This window comes from Pygocentrus nattereri, chromosome 28 (genome assembly GCF_015220715.1).
Source record: "Pygocentrus nattereri isolate fPygNat1 chromosome 28, fPygNat1.pri, whole genome shotgun sequence".
Lineage (NCBI taxonomy): Eukaryota > Metazoa > Chordata > Actinopteri > Characiformes > Serrasalmidae > Pygocentrus > Pygocentrus nattereri.
In genome coordinates, this window is record NC_051238.1 from 11,267,704 (window position 1) to 11,288,932 (window position 21,229).

General features: G+C 39.9%; 1 protein-coding gene across 3 annotated transcripts in view; it reads left to right on the forward strand.

The window, feature by feature from the left end:
* The window catches only part of rapgef1a (Rap guanine nucleotide exchange factor (GEF) 1a), a 44,096-nt gene that overhangs the window by 19,063 nt on the left and 3,804 nt on the right, over window positions 1-21,229 (forward strand). Inside the window, exons 10-24 of one of the 3 annotated variants that reach the window (XM_017716114.2) lie at window positions 4,309-4,511; window positions 8,092-8,256; window positions 10,317-10,409; window positions 12,150-12,226; window positions 13,417-13,522; window positions 15,711-15,786; window positions 16,026-16,110; window positions 16,463-16,555; window positions 17,625-17,810; window positions 18,095-18,179; window positions 18,630-18,724; window positions 20,098-20,176; window positions 20,273-20,374; window positions 20,486-20,583; window positions 20,737-20,865. In XM_017716114.2, the coding sequence (XP_017571603.1) occupies window positions 4,309-4,511; window positions 8,092-8,256; window positions 10,317-10,409; window positions 12,150-12,226; window positions 13,417-13,522; window positions 15,711-15,786; window positions 16,026-16,110; window positions 16,463-16,555; window positions 17,625-17,810; window positions 18,095-18,179; window positions 18,630-18,724; window positions 20,098-20,176; window positions 20,273-20,374; window positions 20,486-20,583; window positions 20,737-20,865 (1,672 nt within the window). The remainder of the gene's footprint in view (window positions 1-4,308; window positions 4,512-8,091; window positions 8,257-10,316; window positions 10,410-12,149; window positions 12,227-13,416; window positions 13,523-15,710; window positions 15,787-16,025; window positions 16,111-16,462; window positions 16,556-17,624; window positions 17,811-18,094; window positions 18,180-18,629; window positions 18,725-20,097; window positions 20,177-20,272; window positions 20,375-20,485; window positions 20,584-20,736; window positions 20,866-21,229) is intronic. The other 2 variants (XM_017716115.2, XM_017716116.2) reach the window with 2 other exon arrangements.

Below are 21,229 nucleotides of genomic sequence, written 5' to 3' on the forward strand. Positions count from 1 at the left end.
AGCTATGGTGAAATTTGTGTTACACTCCTTGTTGATTCTTAGACATGATCAAAATGCTGGGGCAACACACATTTGTGTTTTGAAATGTTATTTAAAGAAACATCCTGGGGAGAAATTAACATTGTTAAATTGTTAGCACTGGCGTGATTTGGTTTTAAGTACTATAATAGAATGTATAAAAGTGACCCTGTGGGTCCAGGCACATTAGAACCTGCAGCCCAACCATATCAGTCCACGCCAGGATCTAACCTGGAAGTACTGCTAACCACCGTACTTGCCCTAGTATTAGATAACATTGAGAGCTAATACCTGCTAGCACTTACATTGAAATGCTCTCTTGAACAGTCTCTTAATGAGATTGAACAATCTCTCCCCGTTGTCAGTACTAGCATAGTGCACTAAAATTCTTGTATCATTTTTGCCATAGATGACGCAAGAGCCAGGCTTGTTTTTCCACTCGTCTCCTTTTCTTAAGCCCCTGAGTTGGAGCCAGGGGGTTGGGAAATGGTGATGTCAACACGAGTGTGAAGTCATATGGAATAATTCCTTTGTTGGTGAAATCTCTGTTTGAATACATCAGCGGTGTAACCCAGGACACACAGGAAATGAGCTCGCACTGAATGGGCCTCGGAGCAGACGTTGTTTGGGGTGGGGTGAGAGGCGGGGAGGTGATGTAATAAGCAGCACATTGATTTTGTGCCACATCATAGGGAAGTTTACAGAGGGTGCATCTGGAGCGCTGTGTTTATCTCCACTTGTGACACTTTGGGTATATGTTTTATAAATGATGCCCTGTGTTCATTTTACAGTTCTGGGAGTCACTCTAAGAACTAGAAGAAGAAGCGTTGTGATAATTAGGCAGGAAAAGTGGAAGTGGAAGGTTCATTTGTTTTTCTCCTCCTCCTCCTCCTCTTTGAAGCAGTTGTCTGGAGGATATGAGATTTTCTTGCAACACCAGCGATATTTTACTGCACTCGTACATTATTCAGTAATTAAGACCCACTCATGAATTCTTTCATTCTGTCATATATATATATATATATATATATATATATATATTCTAAAATTATACAGAAGGGGACATCAGACATAAATGCAGTCTGAGGCACCCAGCACATTATGCACATTGCAGTAAGGAATGTTTGACTAGAAAATGCGATTTATGCAATTTTCCACTTACACCAAATGTAGTTCATCAGATTTAGCTTTTTTATTTTAGTGCTGCAGCCATGAAGCTAACAGTGGTAACAAACCTTAGAAGTCAATAATCACCCAAATCTGTTTCCTAAAAACCTCCCCAAAACTTCTCTGAGCTGTCTCAAACCTCTTCCAGGTGTTCGGTTTGGTTGTGGAGACTTGAAGGTACATGAATGTAAACTAGAAGTGGGTATTATCCCAGTTGAAATCCTCCCTCAGGTATAAGTTTTGTTATAACCATTATACTGGGATGCAGCAAAAAAGCACAAATAACATGCTGGACAAATAGTGCACTCCATATTAACGTAAGCTCTTTTTAGTTGAGATTCGGGGATGTTTCAGTGTGCAGTCACTCTGTAACCCCCACCTGTCTAGTCCATTGCATCTGAAATAGTCTACTTTGTTTTTCGAGGCAGCATTAGTGTAATATTTTCCAAATTCCAGCAGGTTGTATGTGGGATGCATGTGTAAGAAAAATGACTTTGGCTAAACTGAAGTTGGCTTCTTATTAGAGGGCTTGATAAAGCGCTCTATAGTATCTCTCATACTTCTTATTCTTCTTCCACAATTTTCTGCGATTAATACAGCCCGAATCGCTTAACATACAGACTCTGTTCAAACTGCGTTTCGGAGGTCTCAGTGCTGTGATTTGTGCTGTGTATTTTGGGAGTCGATCGGATTGGCAGTTTTTAATAAAATTAAGTTTAAAAATTAAAAACCTCCCATAAGAATGAATGGCAGAATGTTCAGACTTTCACCTAGAAACTCCATTTCAGTTTTAAATGGTAGAGAAATTTCTTCTTTCTGAAACCTCAAAATATCTCGTCATATTTCCCGAGTTATGACTGTTTGTTCACAGGGTGCAAATCGGACTCAAACAAGGCTTCTCCACTAAGAGCTCCATAATAACAGAGTGACAGTTAATTTGAATGACCCCCCATATTATATACACTGCTCAAAAAAATAAAGGGAACACTCAAATAACACATCCTAGATCTGAATGAATTAAATATTCTCATTGAATACTTTGTTCTGTACAAAGTTGAATGTGCTGACAACAAAATCACACAAAAAAATCATCAATGGAAATCAAATTTATTAACCAATGGAGGCCTGGATTTGGAGTCACACACTAAATTAAAGTGGAAAAACACACGACAGGCTGATCCAACTTTGATGTAATGTCCTTAAAACAAGTCAAAATGAGGCTCAGTATTGTGTGTGGCCTCCACGTGCCTGTATGACCTCCCTACAACGCCTGGGCATGCTCCTGATGAGGTGGCGGATGGTCTCCTGAGGGATCTCCTCCCAGACCTGGACTAAAGCATCCGCCAACTCCTGGACAGTCTGTGGTGCAATGTGGCGTTGGTGGATGGAGCGAGACATGATGTCCCAGATGTGCTCAATCAGATTCAGGTCTGGGGAACGGGCGGGCCAGTCCATAGCTTCAATGCCTTCATCTTGCAGGAACTGCTGACACACTCCAGCCACATGAGGTCTAACATTGTCCTGCATTAGGAGGAACCCAGGGCCAACCGCACCAGCATATGGTCTCACAAGGCGTCAGAGGATCTCATCTCGGTACCTAATGGCAGTCAGGCTACATCTGGCGAGCACATGGAGGGCTGTGCGGCCCTCCAAAGAAATGCCACCCCACACCATTACTGACCCACTGCCAAACCGGTCATGCTGAAGGATGTTGCAGGCAGCAGATCGCTCTTCACAGAGTCTCCAGACTCTGTCACATCTGTCACATATGCTCAGTGTGAACCTGCTTTTATCTGTGAAGAGCACAGGGCACAGGTGAATTTGCCAATCCTGGTGTTCTCTGGCAAATGCCAAGCGTCCTGCACGGTGTTGGGCTGTGAGCACAACCCCCATCTGTGGACGTCAGGCCCTCATACCATCCTCGTGGAGTTGGTTTCTAACCGTTTGTGCAGACACATGCACATTTGTGGCCTGCTGGAGGTCATTTTGCAGGGCTCTGGCAGTGCTCTTCCTGTTCCTCCTTGCACAAAGGCGGAGGTAGCGGTCCTGCTGCTGGGTTGTTGCCCTCCTACGGCCTCCTCCACGTCTCCTGGTGTACTGGCCTGTCTCCTGGTAGCGCCTCCAGCCTCTGGACACTACGCTGACAGACACAGCAAACCTTTTTGCCACAGCTCGCATTGATGTGCCATCCTGGATGAGCTGCACTACCTGAGCCACTTGTGTGGGTTGTAGAGTCCGTCTCATGCTACCACGAGTGTGAAAGCACCACTAACATTCAAAAGTGACCAAAACATCAGCCGGAAAGCAGAACGGTACTGAGAAGTGGTCTGTGGGCCCCACCTGCAGAACCACTCCTTTATTGAGTGTGTCTTGCTAACTGCCAATAATTTCCACCTGTTGTCTATTCCATTTGCACAACAGCTGTGAAATTGATTGTCAGTGTTGCTTCCTAAGTGGACAGTTTGATTTCACAGAAGTTTGATTTACTTGGAGTTATATTGTGTTGTTTAAGTGTTCCCTTTATTTTTTGAGCAGTGTATAATACACATATTATATATATGTATGTGTGTGTGTGTGTGTGTGTGTACAACCATGTTGAGAGAAGTTTTGTATGGGCTCCCATTGACACATAGTGTTTGTTAGCAATGTTAGCCTGGTACCTCCAGTGCTCAAACTAAAGAAGCAAACATTTGGACACCAAACATGTTACAGCTCATGAAGTACATATGGGCTAAATGAATAATGTGTGAATTTTTTTTCATCAGACCATTCCTTTAAGATTTTGTTCATGTTTGATGATCTGTAAATACAGCTAAAATAATGTTTTGTGACACCAGTACTTGTATACCACTGTAGACGATATATGACCCAGCACTAATAGGAGAAGCGCCAAGCATAATTTGGATTTATAAAGCTCTGTGTGTCCGCACCCAGTTAGCTTGTTTACTCTACAGTCCTCTTGAGAATTTGACCTCTCTGGGGTGAAGTGTACATCTAAGATCATGCTCCTCGTATGAGTGAGTGAGAGAATTTGAAGTGAATATGTATCTGTGTGAGATGGCAGGTGAGAGTGAGAGTGAGCGTGTGACGAGCTTCATTAACACTGCGTCCGTCCACCCACAGTTCTGAAGTACATGCAGTTTATGGAGGATTACTCTGAGCCTCAGCCGTCCGTCTTCTACCAGACGCCACAGAGCGAGAGCATCTATGAGCAGCGCAACAGACACTTACAGGAAGTGTACGGCTTCAACGACTCGTTCAGCAGCAGCGACTCTGTGCATGAGCCACTCCCTCCCCCTGCGCTCCCACCCAAGCAGAGACAGCTGGTAAGCTTTGGTGCTGAGCTGCCGCCTCCACACCCACACAAACACGCTTTCACTCTTACTCTCTCACTTTCTCACCATCTTTTTTGCCCTTGCTTTTTTCTCGCTTTTTTTAAGAGGTGTAGATGTGCATGATCTGAGGGTGACCATTCAACTGCGCCAATTTTAGAAATTTATAATAATGTTCCGTAACGTGCTGATGTACTCATATATATATATATTTTTTTTTATTGCTTATTCTGAAGTACTGTAGAAAAGTAGTCCAAAACTGACAGAATACAATGCTGTGTAAAAGATTTTCAGCATTGTGAAATACTTGAACCTATGGCGATATCTGATGCTCATCATGATGATGTCCTGATATTTGTCTGGCAATGCCAATAAGTGCATATAAAATACAGAAACTGAGACTGAATATACTTACTGCATTTTAGGACCTTAACCCCACCCAAATATTCTGCTTTTACAGAGTACAGTAAATACATCATCATATCAGTTTGAAATATGGGTCAAATCTAAAATTTTTTAAGCAAATATGTGCTGTTTACGGAATGATTCCCATGTCGTTGTGCATCTGTACTTAAAAATGAGGCTGACTAATCAGCACTTCGGTGTCATGGTTATAGTCCAAACAAACGTCCAAACAAATCACCATGGTGGCAGAATAGCTCCTGTTGCTTGTGGCAATATTCAAGGAATCCTTTTCCTTCTCCTTCCATCTTCCTCCCACATTTTTCCACTTATGATTGTGGGTTTTTTTTGTTGCATCAAAACAGTTATAATTTATTTATGAACATGAGCATTTACAGCCACTCTTTATCCCTTACAATTAAATGAGCTGTTTTTGTACTGTGCCTTATGTATATGTAAATTGGCTCTGTCCTCTATGGCAGTCCTGCATTGTGCCACGTTCAGAAAGCGCACTGGGCTGAAACATTCCTAATAACTAATGAGAATGAATGGGGCTAAATTGCTGAAGGCTAAATAAGCAGATATGTGTAAATGCACTGATTTTTGTGCCTATCATTTAAAACAGGCTGTTTCTAACTGCGCATGTTCTGAAACTCCTAACAAGTCTACATTAAACTCTTTCCTAAAAAAAAAAAAAAAGAGAGAGAAAAAGCTTTTTTTATATATAAAAAAAACACCTTGGACTCGAGTCGCGCTGCATTTAAAAAATCTCATCATTCACTTAGTTTGAATAGCCGTTTACTGGACAAACAAGCAATTCTCTACGTACAAACACCTTTATGCAAGTGTTTGCGCACTGTGCACAGTGTGCACTGAAACGCAGTGTTTCTGATGAATACTGCACCGTTCTTCTTACAGTCTCCAGACTCTTGCGCAGTGATGTGTTTTGCTCCCTCCCTGTGTAAACAGCAGTTACACATTTAATCATACTTATTTTCCATTGCATTACCTTCTCTCACCAGGCACTCTCTCATTAACCACACTCAGTAGTGGCTGATATGACACTGCTGGTGGGAAGCCCTCTGTGTTCATTACTCAGAATGTCGCCTGAGGGCTTCGGCAAAGCTCAGGCTGCCTAATTTGGTGTGTCATTGTTATTGTGTTTTTTTTTTTCCTTTCATTATGAGTTCATCTTCAGAGTTCATTATGTTTTTCATCAGCCTCTTCACTCTGGCTCTCTTTGTGTGTGTGTGTGTGTGTGTGTGTGTGTGTGCAGGGTTATTTGTGAACATATCTCAGGTGTGTGATCAGTATTGACATCCCTTCTGTATGTGTAAACAATTGATGAATGACACTACAGACAAGGCTTCTGTCTGTAGAATCAGCTGATATCGCCAAGAAGTGACTGGCAGAAGTGACATTTCAGTGTTGAATTCATCATCTTTCTTTTATCCGCTGCAATAAATGAGATTTTGACAGGTGGAAACATCTGAAATCTAGTCAGTCTATCTAATGTTTCTCATTATGACATGTTTCCTTGTTATCAGTCATTTGATCTAGATATGTTGTATTCTTTTGGCAGATCATTTTAGTTGTTTGAAACAGGGTTTCTTAAAAACGGCCAGTAAAAAAGGTCATTTCTCTATATAAAATGACAAAGTACCCCTAAAGGCATAGTTTAAACCAATAAAATATGTGTAGATTAATATTGTTAAATGTAACAATTAACATTGTTAAATGTTTTTATGTATTATTGTTAGACCTAAAAAATGACTGAAAATGACATAGGAGCATCCTTAATCCTTAGCGCTCTTTAAGAGTGTGAAGATTTTTGATAGTATGCTGGAGAATGCAAAGTGCAAACCTTGCCCCTTCCTCCCAACTACGCTTCCAGCTGTGTTGGAGCAGAGCAGACACAATAATAAGCTCCTGCTGTAACAATAATAATCAGAAAATAAACTAGTGAGATTTTGACTGGTCATAATTTTTTAAAAAGGTTATTTGGCAACAGGTCAGTAACATGATTGGGTATAAAACCAGCATCCCAGAGAGGCTGAGTCTTTCAGAAGTAAGCATAGGGAGGGGTTCGCCACTTTGTTAAAGACTATATAGGAAAATAGTGCAACAGTTCAGGAATAATATTTCTCAATGTAAAATAGAAAAGTGCTTGGGAATTTCATCATCAGTGGCTCATAATATCATTAAAAGATTTAGAGAACAAGGTCAAAAACCAGTATTGGCTGGCTGTGGTCATGGGCCCTCAGATGGCACTGCATTAAAGACAAGATTCTGTAGTGTAAATCACTGCATGGCCTTAGGAACGCTTCCGAAAACCATTCGTCGCTGCATCCACAGATGCAAGTTAAAACTTTACAATGCAAGAAGAAACCATCTATGAACAGGATTCAGAAACACTGCCACCTTCTCTGGGCTTGAGCTTGTTGAAGATGGACTGAGGCGAACTGGGAAAGTGTCCTGGGGTCCGATGAATCAAATTTTTTTTATTGATTTTTTTTTTTTTTTAATCATGGATGCCACATTCCCCGGGTCAAAGATGAGACATACCATCAAGTTTGTTATCAGTACACAGTTCAAAGGCAAGTTTCTAAAAACAATCAAATTTCTCAGTTTTAGCATTTGATATGTTGGCTTTGTGCTATTTTCAATGATTTGCACATTGTTGCATTCTGTTTTTATTTACATTTTGCAGAGTTTCAGCTGTTTTTGGAAACAGGGTACAAGGATAATTAGCCATTGCCTTAATCTCTAGTTCTGCTTATTACCTCTCACGACTGTTTTCTCTGCAGTCTTCCCATGAACTCCCATCAGCCTTTTCTGCCTTTGAACTTAACTGTTTGCTTTATTTGTGCTAACATGCTTGCTTAGCTGATTAATTTACTACCACAAACTCCTTCTCTCCTCTCCTCTTCTCTCCTCTCATTCTGTCTTTTACTTTTGTCTGGTTTCTTGTGCTTTCTTTTCTATTTCTTTCTCTTCTGTTCTACTCATCTTTTTTCTCCCTTCTTCTCCTCTACTTTCTCTCTTCTTCTGCTTTTTTCTACCGTCATCTTTTTCTCTCTTCTACTTTCTTCTCTTCTTATCTTCATTCTCTTCCCAAACCTTTTCCAATCTTCTCCTCTCTCATCTTATTTCTGGTCCTTTACTCTCTCAGGCCTCCTCTCACTCTGCGTCTCCTTCCTCGTCCTCCTCTTCCTCTTTGTCGTGCCACCTGCAGCAGTGTGCCAGCGGGCTGGGTTCTGCTGAGGTGGATGCTGCATTCAGCCTGTCCATCTCTAGCTCCTCTCTGGGCTGTCAGGCCTCTCCTCCTGCCCCCGTGGTGAGTCCTGTTTGCCTGCTGTACACTCACGCCTTCACTTTCTTTCTAACCACAGCTGCCAACTAGACCTGCACTTACATGTCTTTAGGCTGTGATTTGCTATGTCATGTAAAATGTTTTAAATAAGATTTTTTTTTAAATCTATTTTTATGTTCTGAAAACCAGAAGTGCCATTTTTGGCCATTTCTGTCTCTAGATTTTTGTTGGAAATATAAACCATAACTGTAGGGCTGCAATTATCAAGTATTTTCATGCTTGAAAATTTCAATTTTCTGTAACAATAAGAAACATTTCATTTTAAGTACTGAATTGATTCTTAAAATACTGTTAAATTAATACAAACAATGCTGGTAAATACTTGTTTCAAAGCAAGTTGCATTAAAATATTGATCCAGCACAATCTGGCAACCCTGTTCTGTCTCTCAACAGCAATGAGCGGTGGCAGGAAGCAAAACGGCATGCTTGTTAATGATCTAATTTATGGAATGTTTTCTTGTGTTAGTTGCAGCCCTGCATAACCTACAGTGCTACAGTAGTGTTAATAATAGTCAGATGTGTTCCGTACTGGGACTGTGAAACTACAGTACACTCTCACATGGAAAAACGGTCTCTGCTGACGTGCCTGCACTTGTAGACACTTGCTTATTCACTGGACTCATTCACACTACTCACTCTGTACTGGAAGTTAAACACATTCACTGTAGTTTTTTCTGAATCACCGTCTCGGTGGCAACCCACACATTCAGGTTCCTCCTCATGCACACAAACACACTCAAACAAAAACCACATAGATTCAGGAAGAAAGGCTAATGCATGCTAAATATTAAAGTCACCCAGTCTTAGCAAAGGGCAGCTACTCCTAACTGAGCTTGAAAACTCAGAGTCTGCTGGGACAGGCAGGCGACTCATTGTTTTTCTTAACACTCCCTTGGATTTCTGTGTACTCTCAGCAGTAATCTTTTAATGAAATGATTGCACTAGTAAATGTAGGTGGTTCAAATTATTTTTCGGTTTTGATTTGATAGATGATTAAACGTTTGTATCAGAAACATCTACCCAAAACTGGCCACTGTTTCCCTCTGCTGATTAATAGAGAATCACCCCTGAACCACTCCCTAATTTACTTTCACAGACACGCTGGCTCACAGTGTTTAGGCTCAGCCACTGCACACACCAATGAGGCCACATTCACACACCACATGTTCAGTCACATCAAAAAATAGATTTTTCAAGCCATTTGGTTGATGTGTAGGTTAGTGTTAGGTTTATATTGGTTTAGGCGTGATGAAAAGTGAAAGCTGCGTGGAAACACTCTGTGGAAATGACCTGATATTCACATGATAAAAATATTGTTTCAGTTGAATTACTGAAAATTATTGAAAGCAGTAAATACAATCTGACAACTTATGTTGCCAATTATAAACAGATAAATTGGTCTTATTTATGATTTAATTCATTTATTGGGAACATTAGTATCGTTTTATTTACAGTACTCTGCAAAACTCAGATTCCTCCCTTTAATTTATTCAATTTCCAGGCAAAATAGTTATTCATTTTAAGAGTTATGAAAAAAGAAAGCTTCTAACAAACAAAAGACTCAACAACTAAATAACGTGCAAAATTCTAGTATGTATTAATTCAATAAAAGCCCATTCTTTGCCTTTGAAGGGATATTTTTCGACACCTCCAAAGTTCAGTCTTACACTGCTGTTCATAATCCAGTAATTTCAGTTACAAATTTAGACTTAACAGTACGTAAAACTTTACTCCACATCCCAGATGTCCAGTTTCAGTGTTCTAGTGCAATCTGGTTTCTTTTCTCAGTAGTGTCTTCTCGACACATACATTTTTTTCCAGACCCATACAGTTGAGTTGTCTTCTCATAAAGAAGGAATCCAGCTTTATCCAGCTAGTCCTGTCTCTTTTTCTCTTTCTCTATCTTTTTTCTCTCCCTCTGTTGCCACTTCAGTGTTAGCGTGGGCCTCAGGCCTGCACCACTCTTCTGCTTTCTGATTCCGGCTGTCTGCTTTCTGCCTCTGCTCTCCTCCTTCTCTCTGTAGAGCCAGAATGCTAGCGATGAGGGTGGCGAGGGTGAGTACGTCAATCTGTATTCATCCAGCCAGGCCAACGGGGACCTGCCGCTCTCTAATGGAGTAAGTAGCAGGAGTTCAGGGCTGTCCCCAGTATAAGTCTACAGTTCCACTAATTGGTTGTAGCGGTCTTGGTTGACAGTGAGTCTGTCAATCGAATAATTGCATTTATTTATTTTATATATATGTTTACCTATTTGTTTATTTTTACAAGTGAATGGTAGTTAAAACTTTGTTTTGCCCATATTTGGACATTTGGACCAGGACGTTTGGACCGTCTAACTCAGGAGTCTCTGTATAAGTTGGCACATTGTTCCATTACTGTTCATGCACATGAGTCACATAATGTTTATACATCTTAAAACTGATTTTATAGGTCACGGGTTGGTTTGTTAGAACACAGATGGTTGCTGTCATCTTCAGTGCCTCGCATTATATCGTTCAAATAGATGTAATGTTGATAGTGGTAGAATTCTGTTGTGAAATTGGAAAAAAGTTTCCTCCTAAATGGAATTTTAACGATTTTTAACGATTTTAACGATTCATCTTAAGCTTATTAAAAAACATAAACCATAATATTGAGGTGGAAAAGTTGCTAAAAAATGCTAATAGAAACAGAATTTTTGGATAAGCAGTGACATAGTGATGTAAACTTCTACCTAATGATAGAAGATGTTGAGTTGATTTGTGTGATGATGACTGCATCAACAGAAGTTAAAGTTTAAAATGAATGGTCTAATCATAAACTATTCAACATAAAATTTAATGAGCGTATTCATCACAGCCTACGAGTAACATCCTAAACGTTTTGTATTTATAAACTACGTTATCTACGTTATCAGTTGATTTCATGGTAGTCTTGAGGATCTCCTGTCCTCTCAGAGAGCTAAGAGCTCAGACAGTGAATTCAGCCGTCATTAAGTGGTCCACTGTCCAGCTTCTCTGAACAGTTAGGGCTACAGCAGAGTCAAAACTGCTGTACTGAAATAAACAGTTCAAAACTTTCCATTGTATTTTTTTTTTAAATTATTATTATTAGTTTTTTTTAAACCAGCTGTTTGGAAATTTGCTTAACATTTGCTAAATGTTTGCTAATGTCACAGGCATCAGGCTACAAAGCTCTGTAAGGGAGGTTTTAGGAACAAACTCTTTAGACATCTGGACTTCACACTGCGTGTTGTGCAGCTGAGCTGATGTGACTTGGGTGGACAGTGTTGTAGCATAATTTTTGTCTGAATCACATTCTCATTTCATTAGAGCCGCCCTCCGAGGAGTGCTAACCCAGTAAGCCTAATGCAAAGCTATCACTTTGAGCCTATGTGCCAAATCGAACTCAGTTCGATTTCTTCCATGATTTTTCTATGTTTTAATGGTCATGTTGTTGTGAAGGTTTATTTTGCTGGAACAGCACATTACGCAGTGCCATTCTGGTTAACGCATTAGGTTGTCACAGCACTGTCAGAACAAATGCACAGACTCTGCACCATCTGACAGGTTATCTGCCAGTTTGTGCTTTTTGTTGACACTGAAGTCTCCGTTCCTCAATCCCAGCAGTGTAAAACGTAGGCTGATGAAAACATTTCTCTCCCTCCATCATCAGCAGCGCACTCAGCATAACACTACTCTATTTCTAGAGACCTTTCTCCTCTTGTTATTTTCTTGACTTGTTGTTTTTATCACTGAGGGGAGAAATGTCACAGCTAGATGTTTCATTCTCTGAGCTGCTCTGTTTTTATGAACTATTTTATTTGAGTTGTGCAGTGTTTTTAGGTTGTTACTTTAGAGTGTCTCTGTTATTGCCAGGACCCCAGCTGTGGAGCGGAGGATTCACTCCAGGATTCAGCCTCAGACCACAGCAAAGAGCAGATCACCTCAGACAGGTAAGATGTACTTCTCTGCTGGAATGCCATCAACTCTTAGATGTTTTTATGTCCTGCATATAGAGGGCTCATAATTAGCAAGATATCAAGAATTTCAGATCTGCCTCCCTGACTTTGAATTTTCCAGCAAAGGGTCCATTTGTGCTTTTTAATTTCAATTCATTTATTACAGTGTTCAGGTATTTTAGTGTGTGCACCCTGAATCATGTTGCAACTTATTGGACACATACTACAATTAGACCTAGACTACTACACTGTACAATAGTATTAGACACTACTAGGCCTGACCAATACTTAATAGAAAATACCATGCTACTTATTTTAATCAATTCCATCACCCACCCATCTGCGTGCTTACACACACACACACACACACACACACACACAATCTGATACATTTTAGTTCAAGTCTTTATTCTATCATTAATTGTTATGCTTTTAGCAATAACTTTAAAAAAACTTATTTAATGATGTAATTTTTAAGAATAAACTATTTCTGTAAGCTCATGCATTTCCGAGCTAGTGTGGTTTGATGTCTTTGTAGTCTTTGTAAGCTTGTGTGGTGTTTTTAGGATGTAGAGCTGTAATTGGACCTGAAGTGTTGAGCCAAATCTGAATAAAAAGCTAAAAGCTGACTCTGGCTCTACAGAATTGTCTGAACCTGATTGCAGCACTATGAAGTTTGGTCTGAACCTGACTGTACACAGACAAAATTCTGTCTGAGCCTAATTGTAGCCCAACAAAGTTCCGCCTGAATCCTGCCTAATGATAGAACCTGTTGAGTTAATGTGTGATAATAACAGCGTCCACAGAAGTAACAATTGAAAAATGTATGGTCTAATTATAAGCCATCCAAAATTCTATTTAATGAGTATTCATCACTGCCTACAGATAACATCCCAAAAGTTTTTAATCTTTACAAACTACAAAATCATTTTTTTTTCATAGTAGACTTGTGGAACTCATGCTAGATTACTTATTTTATTTATACCAGTGAGAAGGAAAACTAAAGCAAATGTAAATGTTCTGTAAAAGTGAGAAAAGTGATTTCTGAAGCTGACTGAGCCCTGACTAACCCTGAACCCTGACTGTAAGGTCAAACTAGTCTGGTCTTGTCAGACAAATGTCTGCAAGCCCTACTTTGTCTCTTACTGTTCTCTGTTGTGTCTGGTTATTTGTTTCCTTCTCAGTTGGAAACAGAAGTGTGCGGACTCGGACCTGAGCTCAGAGGAGCTGAATGAGCTGTCGTTGGTGGACCACACTGAGATCATGGCACGCATCACACTAAAGCAAGAGGTACCACCATCTAAAATCCCCACCCTCAGATTCATCCGTCATCTTGGAACAGTTCAGCTGGAGGGCAGCTGCTGTAACAGGCTTGTGTGTGTGAGGTCTGGCACTTCAGTTATTGCAGGATTCATTAGCTAGGATACAGTGGCCTATCGACTGAAAAGGAAAATTATAGTAGTGCTTGATCTGAGCTGAGTGGAATCTGGCTCAGCAGCACCCCCTGCCTGTGATAGCCTGCAATACTGCTGTGTGCAGGCCAGCTGTGCAAAGCATGTGGAACACCGGTGTTCACACTGCAAGGTCAGGTTCGCTGCAGAGAGCGAATAGGATGAGAGTGCATAATCAGACTCTACTGTAGATTGAAAGGGTACTTGTAGACACGTTTCTGCTCATCTGGTAGAGCCTGCTTATTGGCAGAACGGAGGTGAAGACTACACAGCTATGTTAAACTCTTCCAGAAATACTGGAGGATTTGATAAATCGCTGTAGGTTCTCAGTTCTTAGGCCTGTCCGTGGTGATGCAGCAACGGTCCCCAGTGGCAGTAAAAACACATTTACCATAGGTTTAATAAGAAAAAAAAGCTTTTCATTTATTATTTTATTTCTTGTTAATCATAGCCAGACATTAGTATTCCCACATGCGAGCACTACACTTAAAAATGTTGGGTGAATTGATATTAACACATTTATTGTACCTAATAAAGATGAGATTAGTTTAGAAATGAGGATGTTAACATGCAGGAGGCAGATTTCCTGCCTGTACACAAAGACCATTATGGTACAGTGTACATTTTAGGACATCCACTCTCATCAGTTCTGATACATTTGGACATCATGTGACAGCCTCAGACAAAAAAGGCATGAGGCTAAGCTAAACAGCTACAGACAAACTGGCCTTCAACAGGAAAATTTGCCTGACATTCACAGTTCCATTCTTTTATTACTATTAATAGCAACTACAGTTTTGTGATGACAAAGATGACAATGTACCACAACTTTTAACTGACCTGCATGTGATCTTTTATTTCAAAAAGATTGAGATTCAGCTCACACACTGTCACTTTGTTTGCTCTTGTGTCTGCTTCTGTGTTAGGACATGTCCCAAGAGATATGAACATTTTGTGGCCAATGGCGATGTTAAATTTTGATAATCCATAATATTTGCACAAACATGTGGAGTCTGTGTCTGCTCGAGTACATACTAAATTTCTAAGCTTCTACTTTTCATTCAGGTTATGCTGATATATTAATTTATTATGAAAATCATTCTACTAAAGTATATGTTTTAGATTTTAATGCTATGCTATAGTAGGTTTAGTAAAGAGTACTTTACCATCTGACATGATTGTTATTTCTCAATATGCTTATACTTTTTAAAGTCAAATATAAAAGAATATATTGTAGCTCTGTCGGTCTGAAATATTGTATAGATTTTAATATATTGTATTAAGAATGTTTGCATGTTTTGTTTGTTTTGTGTATTATGTTCAGATTCAGAAGTTCAGCCTGTATTATAATTACATAGTTAAACAGGCAGTGCGCCATATTTTTGTGTTAGTCAAACAGCTCTTAATTACCATATTACATAACAAAGCAAACCAAAATGACCCCCTTACTCACTCCCGGTCCCAGCGGTCCACACATAACCTCTGTGCAATACCCCACTGACAATAAATGAAATAAGATGCTGTATGAATATAAATAAGGTAAACTTGAATTAAAAAGAGAAGATGCTTATACAGTGTACATCAGTCTGCCTGCTTCAAACTTTCCATCACATCAGAACAAACCTGCCTGCATGTCTCAATAGTGGATGCTCTAGGTTTACTGTTTCTAGCTGTGGACAGATCTAACATTACTGTAAAAAACACAGAGAGATTGCCTCATATTGAGTTGCCCAGTGGCTTAGCTATCCCAGTTTGAATCCCAACGATGCCATGCACTGAAGAAAGGTGTGTTGTCAGCGAGGTTATCAGTCGGTATTGATAATAATGATGATGAGTAATAATAATAATATTGTTGTTGTTGTGCACACGCTTTGTGGAAACAAAAACAAATCAGGGTAATGCTAAGGAAAATTACCCAATACTGTTTAATCAATTACAGTTATTTGCCATTGTAACACATTTTTTTCATTTGTTGCTGTTATCTCTCCCCACCTCTCTCCTCCTCCCTCCCTCTCTCTCTAAAACAGAATGACGATGGCCCTGATGTCCGAGCAGGATCAGGGGATATTTTACTCGTCCATGCTACAGAAACAGATCGCAAAGGTACAGTTGTGTAACTGTGTTTGTGTGTGTGTGCATGGGTAGTGTCTTAAATGAGCTTTCCTCGAAAAACAAGTTAAAACGCATAAATAAAGAATGAATGAATGAATGAATAAATAAATAAATAAATCTAATAAATTAGGAGGACGTCAGACATCAGCTTCACTCTGGCATGTCAAACAAACTTGAATGACATGTGGCATGTGTAATTTTATGTTAATCCAGTGTGTTCACTTTCACAGATTTGGTTCTATACTGTGAAGCTTTCCTGACAACGTACAGGACGTTTCTAACCCCAGAGGACCTCATTAAGAAGCTCCACTATAGATATCCTTTCTGAACTGAGTGAAATGCCTAGTTGCAGAGCTAAAACATATTTCCATATTAGAGGATTCTCACAAGATCTTATACTTAAGATGCATAGTGGCATGGTGGCATAAATAATTGGGTTCTACTTCTTGGAAGGAAACAAAGGCTTAAAAGTAATCCTCACCACTGCTTGTTGTTCCAGATAATCAGTACAGCTTGCACCTGACTTGCGAAATATTATCTGGCTGCCTATGATGTTGAAGTGTGTGCGGAAGTGGTTTGAACTTTTTCTTGACCAATACAATTGTAGGTTAAGGCAAGAGTTTTAAGGATCTTGGTTAGTTTTGTATTTTTCTTAACCACAAAGCACATATACTAGGTTTTCTCACAGTTCAGATAACATCCAAAAGCGAGTGAGCAAAAACACCTTCTTTGTGCTCGTGCGTGTTGTGGACGAGCTGTGGTGAGTAGTTGGACACATTGTGCTTTTCTGCCCAACACAGTAGCTACAGTTCATTGTTCTTTTAGAGCTGTGAAAACTGTCTTAGGTTTTAATTTTCCATTTGATTTCACAATCTGTGCCAATTAGGGGTGGGCGATAATGTGATATTGCAGTACACAGTATTTAATGATAATTCTGTTTAGTAGGGGTGCGCAATCGGAATTGACTATGATCTGAATTGGCAGGTTTTTTGCTTCAAATAAATTTAATATTGTGTGATCTCTGTTTCAATTTTATGATGTAAAAATAATGTAGGCAGATGAGTTTGGACTGTATTTAAATGCTGCTGCTGCACCTGTTAATTTGATTTATGTTTTTATTTGATTTGTGCTATTTAAGTAGAAAACCAATCTTGTCATTTATAAATGTAAAATGCCAGTTTGGCCCATTAAAGATCAAATAATGTATTTTTATACTGCAACTTTGGTGGCCGATATAAAGTCTGATATAAAGTGTCAGAAGTAATGGGACAAAAAAAAATCTGACATGGTAATTCTGGTAAATCACTAAATAAGATAATGGTATAATGAGCTAACATTTCAGCGATTTCAAATTGTTTTTACGGTATGTATTTTTGCAATATGTTAGTCTGACACCTCTGCTTGTTGTTTATAGCCTCTATACAATTGGCCTGAAGCTTTTTTTATGGTACATGTCAATAGTCACTGTTCTTTGCTCAGGAAAGCATCCTGTAATATAATGTATCACTATAAAACCATGTTATATTGCCCACCCTTAATGCCGATGACAATTTAAGTTTCTATGAATAACTAAACAGTACAATTAAGCAGTATTTTGGGCTTAGAACAGGGTCATGAAAATCCAGTCCTTTGGAGCAATGGTACAGAGCACAGTAATGCTTGTAAGACCCTGAATTAAACTGCTTACAAGTCCTTTATTATTCATGAGTTGTTATAGAGGCAGGTGAAACCTGAGTTCTTCTGAGCTCTGGGTGCTAAACATTCAAAATTGGGTGCTGTCATTTATGCACATATGCATGATATTGTTCTCTCTTTGTTTCTATGGTCAGTTTGGTGGAGCTGACTGAAGACATCCTGAAGCAGCTGATGGAGTTAGTCTTCAGTCTGGTGTGTAACGGGGAGCTTAGTCTGGCTCGGGTTCTCCGTAAGAACATTCTGGATAAAGTGGAGCAAAAGAAGCTGCTCAGCTACACAAACTCACTCAAGACGCTGGCAGCCCGCGGTGTAGCTGCCAGGTAAACACCTGAACCAGCTTAATGCATACTTGTTTCAGGGGTCAGGAAGGACCGGATTTGTTTGGGCAGGATTTTATGTTACTTTTGCTTTTTTAAGTCAACCTGAAATCAAAATTGTTAGTTCCAGTCATATTAAGTCTGATTTATCTTTAAAAAAAAAAAGAAAGAAAATCCATTTTAACACTTTGTTGTAATCGACTTTGTCATCTTTGAGTTAGCGTTCTGGCCCTAATTAGTTAAGAAGTGGACAGGTTTGTGTTTACTCTTCTTGTCGTCTCCCACAGGCCGGGTACACTTCATGACTTTCGTAGCCATGAGATTGCAGACCAACTCACACTGCTGGATGCTGAGCTGTTCTATAAAATAGAGGTAGTGCCCTTCTTCTTCTCACTTCTTGGGGCAGTTTCATGTATAATTGAACACTCTTGCCAGGACAGGGTTTAATCTATGACTGAAAAACAGTTGCTTAGAATATTTTTATATTTTTCTGAACACTGTTAATAATTGAAGGCTAGTAATAAGCAGTACATAATTTCAGAGCAACTTTTCTGGTATTAAATTTCCTGCAACACTGATGGAATTACATTGGGAGTGTCTCTAATTCAAGGCCAATGAAATAAAGACAGTAAGAGCTACATTTTACATCTTTTGTATAAATGGCGCGTACTGGTTTACAATGTGGGCTTTGTTGAAGATTGAGAGTATACATTTTTATTTAATGCAAACAAATACATTACAAACGCACATTACTTCTTTTTCCAGCTTAAATCTTTTTGTCCAAACAACAGGAGTGATTGATTATATTAAACCTCTCTGTAGATCCCTGAGGTCCTGCTCTGGGCAAAAGAACAGAATGAAGAGAAGAGCCCCAACCTTACTCAGTTCACAGAGCACTTCAACAACATGTCTTACTGGTATGACTGTACTTTTTATAGAATAAAGGTCAGAAGTACCTTTTTATGCCATTCAATGTGGGTATCTGCTTACATCTGTGGTATTTGGCAGATGGTCTTATTCCAGAGAGGCTTAAAATGTAGTGATGTTACAGAGATAGGTGAATGTAATGTTAGGAGTCTTGCCCAAGGACTCTTATTAGTATAGCTTGTCTGCACTGGGAATCAAACTCCGGTCTACTGTGTGGAGGTCAACTGTGTTACGCACCAACACAGTATTTGGTGCCTGAAATAAAATGTACACTGATGAGCCAAAACAATATGACACAGATGAAACGAATGTGCAGTAGAAATGGGCAGACAGCAAATTGTTATGGCCAGATGACCTAGTCAAACAAGGTTTGCGGGGTGCTTGCGGGCAGCGAAGGCTATCCTGTGTGGTCCAAACAGTTAAATGATCATTATGAGAGGGTTGCATCACAACACACAGTACATCGCACTCTGCTGTGTATGGGGCTGCCCATGTTGACCCCTGTCCACAGTGGAAAACGGCTACAGTGGGCACACAAGTGTCAGATCTTTCAGCAATGGAAGAAGATCGCCTGGTCTGATCAGTCCTGTTTTTGTTTGTTTATTTATTTATTTATTTGGACGGCCAGGTATGTGTGTGCCATTTCCTTAGGGAAGTGATGACACTAGAATACTCTGGGGAAAGAAGACGAGCCAGTGGATGGCGTGTGGTGCTCTGGGTAGTGTTCTGCTGAGAAACCCTGGATCCGGACATTTATTTGGATGTCAGTTTGATACTGCATACCTAAACATTGTTTCAGACCAGGTACACCCCTTCATGGCATTGGCGTTCTCTGATGGTAGTGGCCTCTTTCAGCGAGTTAGTGTCCTGCCACATGACGCAGAGTTTAAGGTGTTGCCCTGGCCTCCACATTGCCTCAATCTCAATCTGATCGAGTATTTATGGGATGTGCTAGAACTAGCAGTTAAATCCATTGCAGGTCCACCTCACACTTTACAGGACTTATAGGATCTGTTGCTGATGTCTCAGTACCTTAGGCCACCTTCAGATGTCTTGTAGAGACCATGCTTCATCAGATTGGAGCTGCTTTGGTGGCACACTGAGGACAAACAGCATATTAGGGAGGTGGTCATAATGTCATTTTGGCTCACTGATGTACATTTTAGCTGGTAAATTACAGGAGCATGCAGTACACAATTAAGGTTTCATCTGCTCCTGCTCGTCCGAACACAGTAAATTTGTTTGCATATCAGGTGTGCAGATGTTGTCCTGCTTAGTTAGTGTGTATTAGTTTGTGCTTCCTACCTTAAAGTGATTATGCGCAATTGCACTCTAACTCTCCATTTCTTAATCTTTCCTCAAGGGTGCGCTCTATAATAATCCAGCAGGAAAAAGCCCAGGACCGGGAAAAACTCCTCCTCAAGTTTATAAAAATTATGAAGGTAAAACACAGAGTGGTCAAAACAATGTTTGTGTACCTCTACAATTTTTTCAAGACAGCCAGAAGATTAAAAATTTCCCCTTGTTCTGTTCCACAGCACTTAAGAAAACTTAATAACTTCAACTCCTACTTGGCAATATTGTCAGCGCTGGACTCTGCACCTATTCGGAGACTGGAATGGCAGAAGCAAACCTCAGAGGTCAGCTGCCATCACACACATCCATCTTGCTTTGTCAGTGTTTACAAAGTAAGCTCTTGTGGCTGTGATGTGTGTTTGCTGATGTCTTGTGGCTTGTTTTGTGTCTCTCAGGGCCTCGAGGAGTACTGCACTTTAATCGATAGCTCCTCTTCCTTCCGGGCATACAGAGCAGCGCTGGCAGACGTAGAGCCCCCCTGCATACCCTACCTGTATGAGCATTATGCTAAGCTGCAACGTCTCACACAGAAGGCTTATCTTTCTGTTTGTGTTTTGGAATAAATTATGTTTGACTTTCTTTTGCCTTTTCTCTCCCTTCTCTCCCTATAACCTACTAACTTTATTCCCTCTCTCGTGTTGTCCAGAGGTCTAATCCTTCAGGACTTGACTTTTGTGCACCTTGGTAATCCAGACTTCATCGACGGAAAGGTGAACTTCTCAAAGCGCTGGCAGCAGTTCAACATTCTGGACAGCATGCGGCGCTTCCAGCAAGTGTGAGTGTTTCCATGCAGTGGAAGAAAATGATTTATACTCAGAGATGCTTCTTTTAGGGTTTTTAAGTTTTTTCAGGTTGGATCTTTGTTTACTGGAGCTGCCCCAAATAACACGAATGCTTGAGTATCCGTTTCTTACACTGGTATTCCTTTCTCCATGTAGTATTAGGGGAGCCTCTTCCTTTTTTATGACACAAAATTGTAGCATTTATATAGGACAGTTATTGTTAAAATATGGGAAGATAAATAAATGATGAGTAAATGAAATGTATGTTTAGCTGAATACGTCCTAAATTCATGCCAGACATCCACATCACCCTGTGGCTGAAAGAACAAAGACATCTGAGAAATCACGTGAAAGCAC